This window comes from Phaenicophaeus curvirostris, chromosome 13 (genome assembly GCF_032191515.1).
Source record: "Phaenicophaeus curvirostris isolate KB17595 chromosome 13, BPBGC_Pcur_1.0, whole genome shotgun sequence".
Lineage (NCBI taxonomy): Eukaryota > Metazoa > Chordata > Aves > Cuculiformes > Cuculidae > Phaenicophaeus > Phaenicophaeus curvirostris.
Genome location: NC_091404.1, coordinates 15,860,525 through 15,873,734, shown reverse-complemented (window position 1 = coordinate 15,873,734; position 13,210 = coordinate 15,860,525). Strand labels below are relative to the sequence as shown.

Below are 13,210 nucleotides of genomic sequence, written 5' to 3'. Positions count from 1 at the left end.
ATCTGCAGTCCATAGAGATTGTTTTTTTTTTGCTGAAGGAATATGACAAAAAATTAACAGATGTTGTTCAGACCATTCAACAGGACAGGAATCAATTATGAACATTCCTGCCTCTACAGTTATCCCTTACTGCAAATGCATCTTAGGAAACCCCTTCCTGATCGAAATGAAAAAGCATTTCTTTGTAATAGAAGAATAATAAATGATAGCTATCAGCCTGCATTCTCTGACACGGTGCCGGTCCGCAGAGAATTAAACTGCCACTGTACAGTTATATAAATGTTTAATTTTTTTCATCTTTGGCCACAGTAGGGTTGTCTAGAAATACATTATCGCTGCGGATGCCATCCCTCTCCAATTAGTGTGGCTGGCAGCATGGAATGGGTAGGTGACCTCTGTGTTCCCCTCCTCGCGGAGTCTTACAGGGTTAACTACGGCCATTTAACAGACTCTATCGAGAATTAATACAGCGATCAGCTTCTCTCCAGAAAAAAAGAAAACATTCAGCGGCGCAGATGGCAAGAACTCTCTCTCTCCCGTTTGACTCTTTTATGACAGCAAAACAAAGGCTTTTAATGATGTTTACCATGAATTGAATTAAACAGCTGAAGACCAGTTCATAATCACAGCATTTTGTTTTCATATCCTTAAGTCTTTTAGCAGTGGGGCTTCCAGTTGAGCCTCAGCTACAGCTTATCTCAAGATATAGCCAAGCGCCCTGAGGCTCTCCTGCGCCGGAGCACCAAACCGCATTCAGGCTTCTTAATTGAAAAAGACAGGATGTTTGCATAGGATGTTTGCATCAGTCAGACATTAAAAGCGACATTCACGCCCAAGTACAAACGGTGGCTTAGGCTCAGCTGAACTCCTCTGACTTCTTTCCTCTAGCTAATACTGATCTGGTTTCAGAGCAGGACTTCATCCCTGCATGCAGGGATGTGTAAGAGCTGAAACCCCGCCATGTATTCAGGTGAAAAGATACAAAACGCTCACCCACTGGCCTGAGTTAATCCCTTGTGGGATGCCTGACTAATTGCCTACATGCTCTGATGACCTTCCAGAAAAGTTGCCTGGACAGCTCTTGTGAGTGAGCTCTGGAGAAAGCGAGCAGAGTGCAGGGGAAAGGGTGCACTGCCTGCACTCCAGAGAGAAACACTGGCAGCAACCAGCGCCGGGCACGGCACCAGTAATTCCTGCCCTAATCCCAACTCCGACGCTCGCTCGCTGTCAGGCAAATGCTCAAGGCCTTGCGTTTTCTGCCTGTGAAATAGAGGATAATCCTAACTGCTTGCTTACCTGACAGGCGTAGCATGAAGATTAATTTGTATCTACCCAGCACTCTGACGATGTACAGCGTTATCCCCAGCAAGCGCTAAGCATCCTTACTGTGCACCCAAGGCAACATCAGAGCCACCGAATGGGGCATGTGGAAGTCAGAGGGAGGGTGGGTAGCATCCCAGGATGCACAGTGGTGGCTCACCTTGTTCAGGCCCCTGGGACCCCATGGAAGGGACGCTGGTGTTCAGCACATCATTGACGGCTGTGTCGCAGTAGAGGCCCCGCTGCACGTCGTGCTCGCTGTCTGTCTGGTCGCTCTCCTCATGGCCGCTATCCTTCAGACTGTTCCCCTCCAAGTCCTTGAACGTGGAGCTGCTGGGGGAGACACAACCATCACTTACTGGGTGGGACAGGGTGGCCTCTGAGGCGCTGCGGTGAGACTGTGCCACCACCGCTCAGCCTCACATCCCGCACGGACAGGGAGGTCCCCTAGCACCCCAGCACCTAGTGCCAGGACTGGGACTGCTCCCCAGCACAGAGAGCTGGAAAAGTGGGCACACAGCACCCCAAAACACTGCATCCAACCTGCAGCACCTCACAGGCTGCTTCTGCCCACAGGCACGGTGAAAGCCTGTGGGTCAGGGCTGCTGTGGGTATTATGGAAGCTGAGAGGGAAGCCAGACTTGAAAATAAGATTTAAACAATACATACATTAAACGAGCTGTTGCTGTAACTAGAATCAAGCCCTATTACTTCATATTGAAGTTACACAGCATCTAAACTCTCATTTTTTAGGTTAGAGGCCAAATCCTAATCTCTTGCAGTTTGAAAATAAAAATCTTCCGAGAAACAGGAATTTCTTTTCACAATGATGATGTCATTCTTACTTTTAAAAATAGCGATTCTGGGTCCAAGTTCACACAACTTTAAGGAGAAGTGACAGTTAACTCCTTGACATCCCCTGCAAGCGTAGCCACTGCTGGGTGGACCTGAGGGCTGAGCTGCTCTCAAATTTCCCCCAAGTGCTGAGCAGCTCCATCACAGCCCCCAGCTCCTAGACTGAGGGATGGAAGAGTTTCATTTCTGGCTGCACTGGGGATCCTTCTGCTGCTCCCCACTGCCCTGTAAGGGGTGATGCCCAAGGGCACCCAGCTGCTGTGAGCCATGAGGTCACGTCGAGGTGCACCTGCCCCAGGTGGCACTGCCACCAGGGTGTCCTTGGGGCCACCCTGTGCTTTTTTTCCACACCCAGACTTGGCATCACAAATCTGCACCTATCATTATGGAACCACCTGCACCCATGGCCCCAAGCTTTCTCACTGGCTGATTTGAGGTGAAACAGCAGTGGAAGAAGGCGCTGGTGCTTCAAAGCCCCAAAGAGCTGGAGATTTTCATTACTTTTAAAAGCCCTTTTGCGTCTCCACGGAAACCAAGCAGACCACCTACCATCTGATGCTTTGCAAAAGCACGCAAGGGGGGAACTCTGAAATACACATAAATTGGTAAACCTTCAAACATTACCTTTTAAATAAAGATGTCCCTGTTGAAGCCACTGACTTTGATTCCAGGCGACATCAAAGAATTTTAAGTTAAGAAAGCACTACAAATCTACAATTCATTTGTGTGCGCGTAGATGAGCAAGCGAGGCAGGCAGACAACACAGGAAAAGTACAAATAGATTAATTAAAGCACTGGATTTGAGGAGATTCACTCAACAAAGATAGAAGAGCTACAACATCTTCATAAAGGCAAAGGATGAAAATGATGCCACAGTATGTTACAGAAAATATTTTTCGTTCTTAGATGTCTGCACAACATTCCCAGCACTCGTTGTACTTAAGGTACGAGACAAAGGTATAAAGCAAGAGGAAACGCTGTCCTACACGGAGCTGCTGTTCATAACGTGCAGGCAACCCATGTTACAACGCATTTATCTTCCCCGCAGTGAACCAGACTGTAATGCAGCAGCCACACGACATGTTCCCGCGGCTGACACTTCTTTAAAGGATGGGCAGGTCTCAGGGAATCGGCAGCGGCAGCATTTCCTAAACAATACAACCTGGGAGTAAGCCCTGCTGCGGCAGGCAGGAGCGCTGCTTGCCTTTATCTTAGGTGTGAACACAGGAAGATTAATAGATTCGGGGGTCTTTTTTGGGATGCTTGCAGACTCTCTGGCAAGGAGCAGCATGGCACAGGCAAACCTTCTCTCTCACAATCGCATTAGCATCATTAAACATCATGAGCCACACAGACAAATATACCTGCCCTCCACCAGCTGAACCCGAGCTGCTTAAACAACGTGCTCATAGCTCCCTTACTTCTTATATTTTTAAGATGTAAACAAATGGGATCTCAGCCAGGCAGATAATTGGATTTTTTTACTGCTCAGATCAGATCTCAACACTTCAGGGCCAGCTCCTGCTCTCCATTACACCCCTGGTACCGTGATGGCTTCTGCAGAGCTCCTGGGCACAAGCCCACCAGACGTGGCCATGGGCACGGCCCCGGCTCACCCGCCGCACGCCCTGCTGGTCCCTGGGGAGGAGAGGGGAGTGGGCAAAGAGCTGCCCGTATCCTGCGCTGGCAGACAGCCCCCAGCCCCGCACGGCGGCCTGATGAGGAGTATTGATTGTGCTGTGTCAGTGCCTTTCCCTGCCTCGGAAACAGCCGGGGAGGCAGAGGCAAGCCTGGCCACCTACCCCACGAGGGGAATGCTCACCTCGAGTTTAACACGACCCAGTGGGGTTCAACTGGGTAACCTCAGCATTAACCTCCCTGAAACACTTCTTTGCCACTGGTAAGCTCTGAGGATACTAATACTTTATCCAAAGAGTTAAATTCCCCAAGGGTAATTGCTAGGTTGCAACTGAACTGATGATTTCCTTTTTACCCATGGAAGAAAAAAGCTTAGCAAAGCGTTGTTTTGCCTTCGTATTCAAACTAAAACAGTGAGAGTCTAACCAAACCAATTATCTGCCCCCAAATGAGATTTTTTTTTCTTTTCCCCCGCCTCACATGGCAGGGAGATCTCAGCATCCAAATCTATCATTTTATTCCTATATATTTAAATAGAATAAACTCTATGAATTTGAAAGTTGTCAGGGTAACAGCACCCCACCTCACTCACTGTAACGTCCCAGTGCGAAGGAGCCAATGAAAAAAGAAAAGACCTGTCTTTATCACAAACCAAGAGTAAAGGGACTTAATAGGAAGTAAACACTGTTTTTAAATTCAAATGATTACTCTTGAGACATTTTGCATATTTAAAAAAGCAAGTAGTATATAACGCAGTAAGGAATAACATTAAATAATCAGGATTTGGCTGGGCAAACCCATGCGCTTTCAGGCGAGCCTACATACCTTTTTATTAAATGAGCTCTGCTGTTCACGTAGTTGGAATCAAAGGAGTAGTTTTCAGTCTGGAAGGACAAAAAGAAAAAGAAGGTGGTTAGAAAACTGATTTTTCCACGACTGGGAACAGATGGGTTTACAGGGCCAGGATAAAAAACCAGCAGCAAACCCCATGGGAGGGAAGGAGCATCCCACTACAGGACAGACCCCGGTGAGTAGGATGGAGCTGGGTGTGGAAAACTCCTCCCTGTTAGTCTTTCCACCAGCTTTCACCGAAGAAAAAGGCTGGCTGGTCACCAAAGAACAATTTGCAGAGCAGAAACAATGTGACTATGCTCTGTTACAAAACTAATTGCTTTTAATTCCCTGATGGACTCGATTCTATGTGTGTCAATTTGACTGAAAGTTCAAAAGGTATTTTTCTTATTAGTGCATAATTAACATGTTAAAATATTTATTGCGTAGATATGTAAATGCCAGCAAGGTAATCCCCTGCTGGAGAATTTAATGCAGGCACTTTTCTTTGTTTTACATCATTTCATTTGCAGAGACAGTAGGTTCTGTTATTAATAAAAAAGCAAACAATAGGTGACATGCTTAAAAGTTGGAGGGGAGTGAAAGCAGGTGTGGGGAAAGTCAATGGATTTGTCATTTGCAAGCAAAACCCACTAACTCCCTCTGCACTTGAAACACTGTCTTTTAACCTCAGATTACAAAGCCCTGGAGTTCTGGATCTCACAGTACGTAAGGAATGAAAAAAAAGCAACCAGAAGGTGGAGAAGAGATCAGGGTGTTACTGCCCAGGAAGCCATGGTGGGAGCCATGGGGTAGGATGCTGCATGGTGGGAGCCACACGGTGGGGTTCAGCGGCTGTTACATAGTGGGATTTGTGGAAGTGGAATGGTGGGTCATGGTGGGATCTACAGGATAGAATGCGGTGGGAGATGCATGGTGAGTCACAGTGGAAGCTGTGTGATGGGACTTGGGATCTGCACAGCCTGGCCAGTATCCTTTCTGAGCTTCAGGTACCCACGAGGAAGCAGGTCTGTTTGTATGACTCAGGCATCCCAGTCCATCTGTCCATCCATCCAAAGCCCCATTGATCCACAGAGATCCCAACTGGGCTTCCCACTAGCATCACCCCTGTTCCAGGGCACGGTCCTTGCCCCCACCAGACACCCTGGGCAGCAGGAGAGGCAGACTCTGCTCTATCCCAGTTTCTTCTGGGTTGACAGCAGTGTCCTCCCAGGACAGAAGCAGGGATAACCACATGCCCTGGCAGCCCCATCCTGCCTCCTCTCCACCACAGGTCCTCCTCGTCCCAGCCTTGCAGCTGCTCTCCTTCCCAAAGAGCTGCTCTGGGATAGTATGGCCTGTTTTTATGGCAATTATGAACACGGTAAAAATAAATGCATGCATCTTTAATGTCTCAATAAATAAAGGAAAGCAGACTCTGCTGCTAACGTAATCACAACAGCAGGATGCAGGGAGTGGGGCCGCTGCAGCAGAGCCGAATGTGAAATCCAATCGTACCCCGGCAGAGGTTACACTGCTTTGCCAAGATAATAAAGCAAAGGCAGCGTGGTTAAGTGTGACCTTTTCTGAAATACAGCACAATATCTAATTTACCAAACAGGAGCCTCCCAGAGAGAAACATGCAAGGAGCTGCGAGCCGGGGGAGTTGGCCTAGCACTCGGCGCAGCTCAGTTATTACTTTCACATAGTAATTACTGCTGGAGAGTCACGCAGGAGATTTACTGCACAAACGACTAGTCCCTGCAGTTCCTGCATCCTCAGTCCTGCAGAACGTCTTTGATGCTTAGGGCTCAGGAGCAAACGAACACATGTATTTTTAAAATACGTGATGCCCAACACTTTAAATGCCACAGAAAATGCCTGATCCTGTGTTTATCCACCAACCCTGGTGGAGGGATGCTACCCCATGGCATTCCCCCACAGCAGCCCCACACGAGACCCCAGCCCCACAAATATGCTCAGAACAGCCAAATGATTGAGGGCAGGAGGGTTGGGAGCCAGTTTTGGGGCAATCCCTGCTCGGCAGGGAAACCCCTCCATCCATCACCCTGCACTGGCAGATGTGGGAATGGCTTCAGCAAGCCCAGATAGTCAGCTGGCTCCATCCCCACATCATCAGTCCCATCATCATGCCCTGCAGCAGCACAAGACACCCTGCACCCACCACTACATCCATCAGCTTCACTCTCCTGTACGTGTACATCCCAGGCCCAGGACAACCAGGAGAGGAATGGGTGGGTGGGAGGAGCCAATTTCAATATAAACACACCCATTACAGGGCTTTAAATATTTCAGAGCACCGATGCTGCATAGCCTAGGCTTCAGAGACCAAGGAATACCCAGGGCCATCTGCAGGGAATGCAGGCTGAGGAAACACCACACGTGCTGCCATCACATCTCCTGCTGCAGCCCAGACACAGACCTTGTGCTAAATCTCCCTCTGATCAACATCACTTGGAGCTTTGCTATTGATTTCTGACCTAAAAAAAAAGAACAAGATCTGGCCTAACTGAAATCATTCGGCAACGAGCAATTCCCCATGATTTACATGTGATAGACTGGAGTAACATCCTTCCCATGTGGACTCCCTGGTCCACATGTCCCCTCAGCATCCGTTCCCAGGCTTCGAATCCCTCACACCACCAAAAACAGCATGATTAATGCTAATTGCTTCCAGATTTCGGACAAAACAAGGAGTGACATGGCCACAAGGATGAGAAACGTGCTTCCCCAGGGTGTGAGTTTGCACCCTTGGTGAGGGGCTGCAGGAGGGTCGGCTGCCTGCCCTGCCTGCATCAGCACACTCCTACCGCTGCACAAGACAGCCCAGCAGTTTGCGAGACCTCTCCTCAGCCATGGGATTATCCATCAAGGTTCTCTCCATGCAGGCTAGGGAATCAAAACAGAAAAATAAAAAATAAATGAGATTTTTCATGGAGAAGGGCTGCTTTATAGCTTGCATTATTCAATCGAAGTTCCCTTGATTTAATTCCAGTTCATCCTGCAAAATGCAATCCTTTACAAACAGAGGCAAAACGAAGGGGAAGGAGAACATCTCCAACATGTCAACATTTTAATTGGGAAAAGATCCACTCCCTCTCTTAATGAGGCCCAAAGAACAAAGTCAAAGCATAAAAAAGAGGGAAAAGGTAAGGCTGGCTGGTGACGATGAAAGTATGCTCTTCATAAAGTGCATTATCAAGAGGCCTCGTCTTCTTATTTTGGGAGAAGCAAAGTGTTACTTTCTCACTGATCAGCATCACTCCTGTTGAAATAAGTGTGAAGCCCAGCCTCAAACCCAGCCTCTCCTCTTCAGATCCAGACCTGGGTCCAGCAAGGACCTCCTGAACATCACTGCCAATTGTCATTTCCTGCTCACAGTAACACGAATAAAGGATGCTCATGCTTGTCAAGATCAGACCCTCACCCTCTTTGCCATGAATAAACAATAGATTCAAGACATCAGGAAGCACCAAATAACACCTAGCATAAAGTTTGTAGTCTCAGCCTGCTTTTCTCTTGGAGCAGAGAAACCCTGCTGGTTTTCAGGCTTGGGATTTGCCTTCCAGAAGCAGGCGTGTTGGTGTCACTGCCATCAAGAGAGAGCCCTGGCTCAACACCTAGCTTGCCAGTGCCCAATTTGAAAAATGCTTGTATTTAGTTGCTGCCTTAGCAACACAAATATAAATATAATAACAGACACACTCAGAATCAAGCAATCAGCAGGGAAATCTAAAACTTTTTTTTTCCCTGGTGGCCACTTTCGGTTGAGAACTGCCAATTCCATTAAATTAAAGAAAAAAAAAGATGTACAAATGTCAGTACAACTCTTCTTGACCTGGATATCACAGGGGGAAGGAGGGTGACTTCTCCATTAGCAAACAGCCAGTTAGCAACAGGGCACTGCTCTAACGACTGCTCACTCTCTGCCTTAGAAACAGAAATAAATCCCAGAGGATCCAAAGGCAGTTTAAGGGGAATTAATGCAAGTGCCAGTGGAAAGGTCAGCAGGCTGCGGTGACTCCAGGCTCAACCACTGCTGTGGACTGTTGGAGAAAAAGAAGATGCTGGCCGAGGTCAGTCCCCAGGGTGGGACAGGGACGTATTTTAGGCCATGCCAGGAGGCTCAGATCAGCACAACTGTGTCCCTTCCAGCCTGTCCACCTTGGGACAGATGCCCAGGATCCGGCTTTTTCTCCTTCTTCCCTCTTCCCAGATATTTGAAATATGCTTTTTTTTTCAAACAAAACTCCACGGAGGTGAAAATCCAGCTTTCCCCACTGTGTCTGGATCTGGACTCTTGATGGAGGGTTCAGCTTCTTGGTCCACACATTCGCCGCCAGCAAAGTCCATGGTTGTTTGAAGCTGGACACATCTCTCCTGACCCAAAGTGACAAGTATCCATCCTTCTGCCAGCCTCCACCTCGTAAGATGACTTTAAAGCATCTCAGCGTGGCTTTTTTTTTGCCCTTCTTCTCACTTCTGGGTGAAAACATTTCTATCGTTCTACAAATTATTGTAAACCTGCTGCAACCTCCTGCCAAAGCACGTAGGGACCCTTCACAAAATCAGCTTCATAAAAATGACACATTTAGCGCCACTTTTTCAGGGTTATCCCTTGAGCCTTTTTTTTTCCCCTGTGTGCCTTGTTAATAAAGCTTGCATGTCACCCTTTATTATTAAAAATCAAAGCGGACCTTTCTCCAAGGCTGCAATGTGCATTTCTCCTTTTGAGTTTCAGAAAATCCTCCTGAAACACGCAATGGCTCCTCATCCTCTGCATCAAGCTGCACATCTTCACCAGGAGCACCAGTCTCCTGACCTTCCCTCTGTGCTGCAGGCATCGTCAGGGACCACAGAACTGCCAGATTGTTCCCAAAATTCCACAAGGCCTCTCTGATGGGAAGGGCAGGGCTTGTAAGACTGCATGTCCTGGTCCTCTTGTATCCTCGGTCCTGTTCTCCATGCACCAGTCAATCACAGGCTCCAGCATCTGCAATAAAACTGTTGCTGCCTGTTAGGAGATCTTGCCAGCACTTAATTCTTATGGTTTGAACTATATTGCGGGTGATATAGAATTCATGCAAATTAAATAAAACCACTCCAGCTGCACTTGGGAAACAGGGAAAATTTCAAAGTAGGGACCAGGTCAAATGAAGTATGCATCCACAATGAGGGAAAGTCATTATCATTTAGCAAGCTGCTTATTTACTCCCTGGGAAATAAATAAGCAGTCTGAGACTCCTTCCTGCTGAGAGCAGGCACAGTACGAAACCCTGTCGAACACCAAAATCTAGCCCCACAACCCCAAGAGGAACAGCCGGGCTTGTCCTGATGCTCTCACGGCCAGCAAGGCAGCTGGTCTTTCTCTGCACACTGGCAGGAGACTCATGAGATCCAGCTCCAGGCTGGGAAAGAATCACAAAGGACGTCAGGATTGATATTCCCCCTTTGCATACGACACTACATAATTAGCCCCTGTGCTACTGGCTGCTGATGAGGACACCGCTGCCTCTGAGTATCAGTCAGGGTCAGGATCAGTGCCTCACCAACCTGAGGAGCTCTGCTCCTCCTTTCCCACACTTGCCACTGGCTCTACTCAGGCTCAGACGGCATCTGCAATGTCTGCAACCATGGATGATGGTACTGAGCACCACAGACACTGCCTGGAAAAACGTAACAGAAGACAGACCCATATTTCACAGTTCCTCATTCTCCAGCATCAGCACTTCCCGATATGGTGGGTATCAGAGATGTGAGAGCAGCACTAGTTCATGACTCTTGGTTAAACACCCCAGCAAACTCTACCCAAAGAACCTACTGGTGCTTCCACCTTGGGGGAAAGTCAGCAAATGCTGATAGACGTGATGGGGTGAACAATGCCTGCATCAAAGCCTTTGGGATGGACCCAGCTGGGCAGCAGTCCCCAGCAGCAGCTCCAGCCCACTCCAGGACTGCTGGAGCACAAGCCAGGGGGAGAGGAGCAAAGGGATGCACCTCTGCTGTGTCAATAGCCCCAGGTAAGATGGAAGGGAAACACGAAGTATTTCAGCTCTTATTATGGAGCATTTAAGAGTCAGTCACCTGGAGAAGTTTAATAGAGGTTAAAAGGATCTGACCTCTGGCATCTCCCTTTGCAGCCATTCCCCCACACCCCAGCTCACTGCTAAAGCCTATAATACAGGAGATTGCAAATTGTAAACTAGCAACATAGCGTCTCTGAAAAAGTAAGTGCATTTAGCATCTGATATTGATGTTTTATAATTAGATGTAATACAGCAGATCATTTTCCTGCCCTTGATCAATGAAACCAGGGTTGGGTTTTGGGGTTGGGCTTTTTTGCAGACACTGATTGCTGCCTAAACCAAACAGAGCAGTGCCTTGCTCGGTTCAGCAGGAATGAGCAGAGACGAGGATGTGCAAACACAGCATCCATTTAGATTTACTATCCCCGAAATATAAACAGAATGTTTATTTCTGACCTTTTAAGCACTAATTCCAAATTTAATGAGGCACAATGAACATTCCTCAGAGCCATACTCCATGGCTGCTTAACACTACCGACCCTCTAATTATTACTGCAGCTTAAATAAAGGGCATTTGGTTCTGATGGACATTATTAAACACCGAAGGAACTGAGTCCAGCCTCCATTTTCTCTTGATGAAATAAAAAGCATTGCAGAGAAATCGCTGGGAGAGTTCATCCTTCAGCATCACCCTGCTCATCAGAATGAGCAGAAGTATCAAACCAGATTGCATTACGGCACAGGCATGCCCACTAATCCGCACTGAACTCCTGTCCCCTCCCCAAATAAATACAAGCTTTCTCATTTTTTTGTCTGAAAATGGATCGGAGGCAGGAGGAAAGGAGCTGCTGTGATGTGATTTTGAAAAAGGGTGTAGGATTAGAAACCCAAATTGAATCCTGAGAGCAGCAACATACAATGAAGCCATAATTACACTCCTCAAAGCCACAAATAGTGTCACCCGGTTGAATTTGTCACCATAACAGAAATCTACAGTATGGTTATGAAGAGCAAAAATCAATAACAAAAAACCCACCATACATTCGGATGGCACCTATAACCCCAAAGCTCTTTGGTGGCTGCAGCCCAGGGACGTCCCTCCAGCAGCACAGCTGATGCAGGCACCCCCTCGGCACCATCCCCGCAAATCGATCAAAAAGCAAAATACTGACCCAAAAAGGCTTTCTAAAGGAGAGCGTAGAGACGGCTTGGCTGGACTTTGAAAGGCCATCAGGCTGGCGATGCCCCAGCAGCTGCCCAGTGCTCCCCCTGGGGCTGGGACGGGAGGGATCTGGGGGCAGCGGGGGCAAAGCCTTCCTCCTGTGTACCCACTGATGGGCACAACGCCGAGCTCACCAGCCCACTGGGACACAGCCTTCTGCACCGGGGAGCTGCTTGATACGCCAAGGAAAAATCCCTGCAGGGATATAATAGCCAATAAACCTAATAAAAGGGGTTTTTCCCATCACCTATGCCTGGGACTTTCAGATGTGTAATGAATCCATGCGTGCAGCTTCCAGTGTGGACTACACCCCTCCCTAAGTAGTGCAAGAAACAATCTGGATCTAATCAGCAGCCCCAAGGTAATGGGCTATGACTTACCGATTTGTTAAAAAACCTTTCTGAACTGTCCTTTCCCTGTCTCCTGCCATTAGGAATGAAAACAAATATAACAGAGGAACCTTTTTTTAAATGTTCTCATCACTAGGGCTAAATAAAACTCCTTGTCATTCACCTTCTGGAACAGCAGGTCAGGCCGTTGCATTTGGTAGGCAACAGGAGAAATCACAGATTCGTCACTGCAAATAAAAAAAGAAAAACAAAAAAAAAAAAGAAAAAACAAAAATCATTGCAGCTGAGCTAAAAATAGAGAAGGTGTGAGATGCTGCTGCCAGCTCGGCACATCAGAGTGATGAGATGCCCGGGCAGCCACTCCGCCAGCTGCATCCCTGTGCACAAGCCCTGGTGTGGGCAGAGGGGCAGGGGACACATCAAAATGGGACTGGGCACCAAAAGGGGCAGCCGGGCTCCGCTCGTGCATGGCCATCACGGGGCACCTCACTTTCCTTCTGCATCCCAGAGGTGATGGGGACAGCCTCGAGGCACCCCAGGGCAGCGGGCAACGGGGTTCACGGCAGCACCCAGAAGATTTCCCTGCTTTGAGGCTTCAGAGGGAGAAATCTGACAAGGGGGAGGCAGCAGCCCTGCAAGCAACTGAGGAAGCCAGGACAGGTGCAGGGGGACTTTGGTCCTGTCCTGTGTCTCAGTGCCAGCCCCATTTCCTCTGATTTTTGGGCGTGCAACAAGTACTTCACATTATCACCTTACATCCCGCAGGCTATTTCATCCTACAGCTTCACCAGAGGCCTGATCCTGTCCCATATCTGCCCCTGGCACATTGTCATGCACATCCAGCTCTGGCAGTGAAACCCATGCACCAGCAGCTCCCACCTGGCTTCAGCTAAAATTCCCCAGCAATGGTGGATAATAAAACTGAGAACACTGCCCTGTGTGTTCAT

At 48.1% G+C, this 13,210-nt stretch overlaps 1 protein-coding gene across 3 annotated transcripts in view; it reads right to left on the bottom strand.

Annotated features, from left to right (window-relative positions):
- The window catches only part of PCDH19 (protocadherin 19), a 116,278-nt gene that overhangs the window by 83,986 nt on the left and 19,082 nt on the right, over positions 1-13,210 (bottom strand). For 2 of the 3 annotated variants that reach the window (XR_011338430.1, XM_069868091.1), the window contains exons 3-4: positions 4,639-4,697; positions 1,481-1,653 (exon numbers count right to left, since the gene is read on the bottom strand). Coding sequence is in view for 2 of the 3 variants with exons in the window: in XM_069868091.1 (XP_069724192.1) it covers positions 1,481-1,653; positions 4,639-4,697 (232 nt within the window). In the remaining variant the exon portion in view is untranslated. The remainder of the gene's footprint in view (positions 1-1,480; positions 1,654-4,638; positions 4,698-13,210) is intronic. The other variant, XM_069868092.1, reaches the window with a different exon arrangement.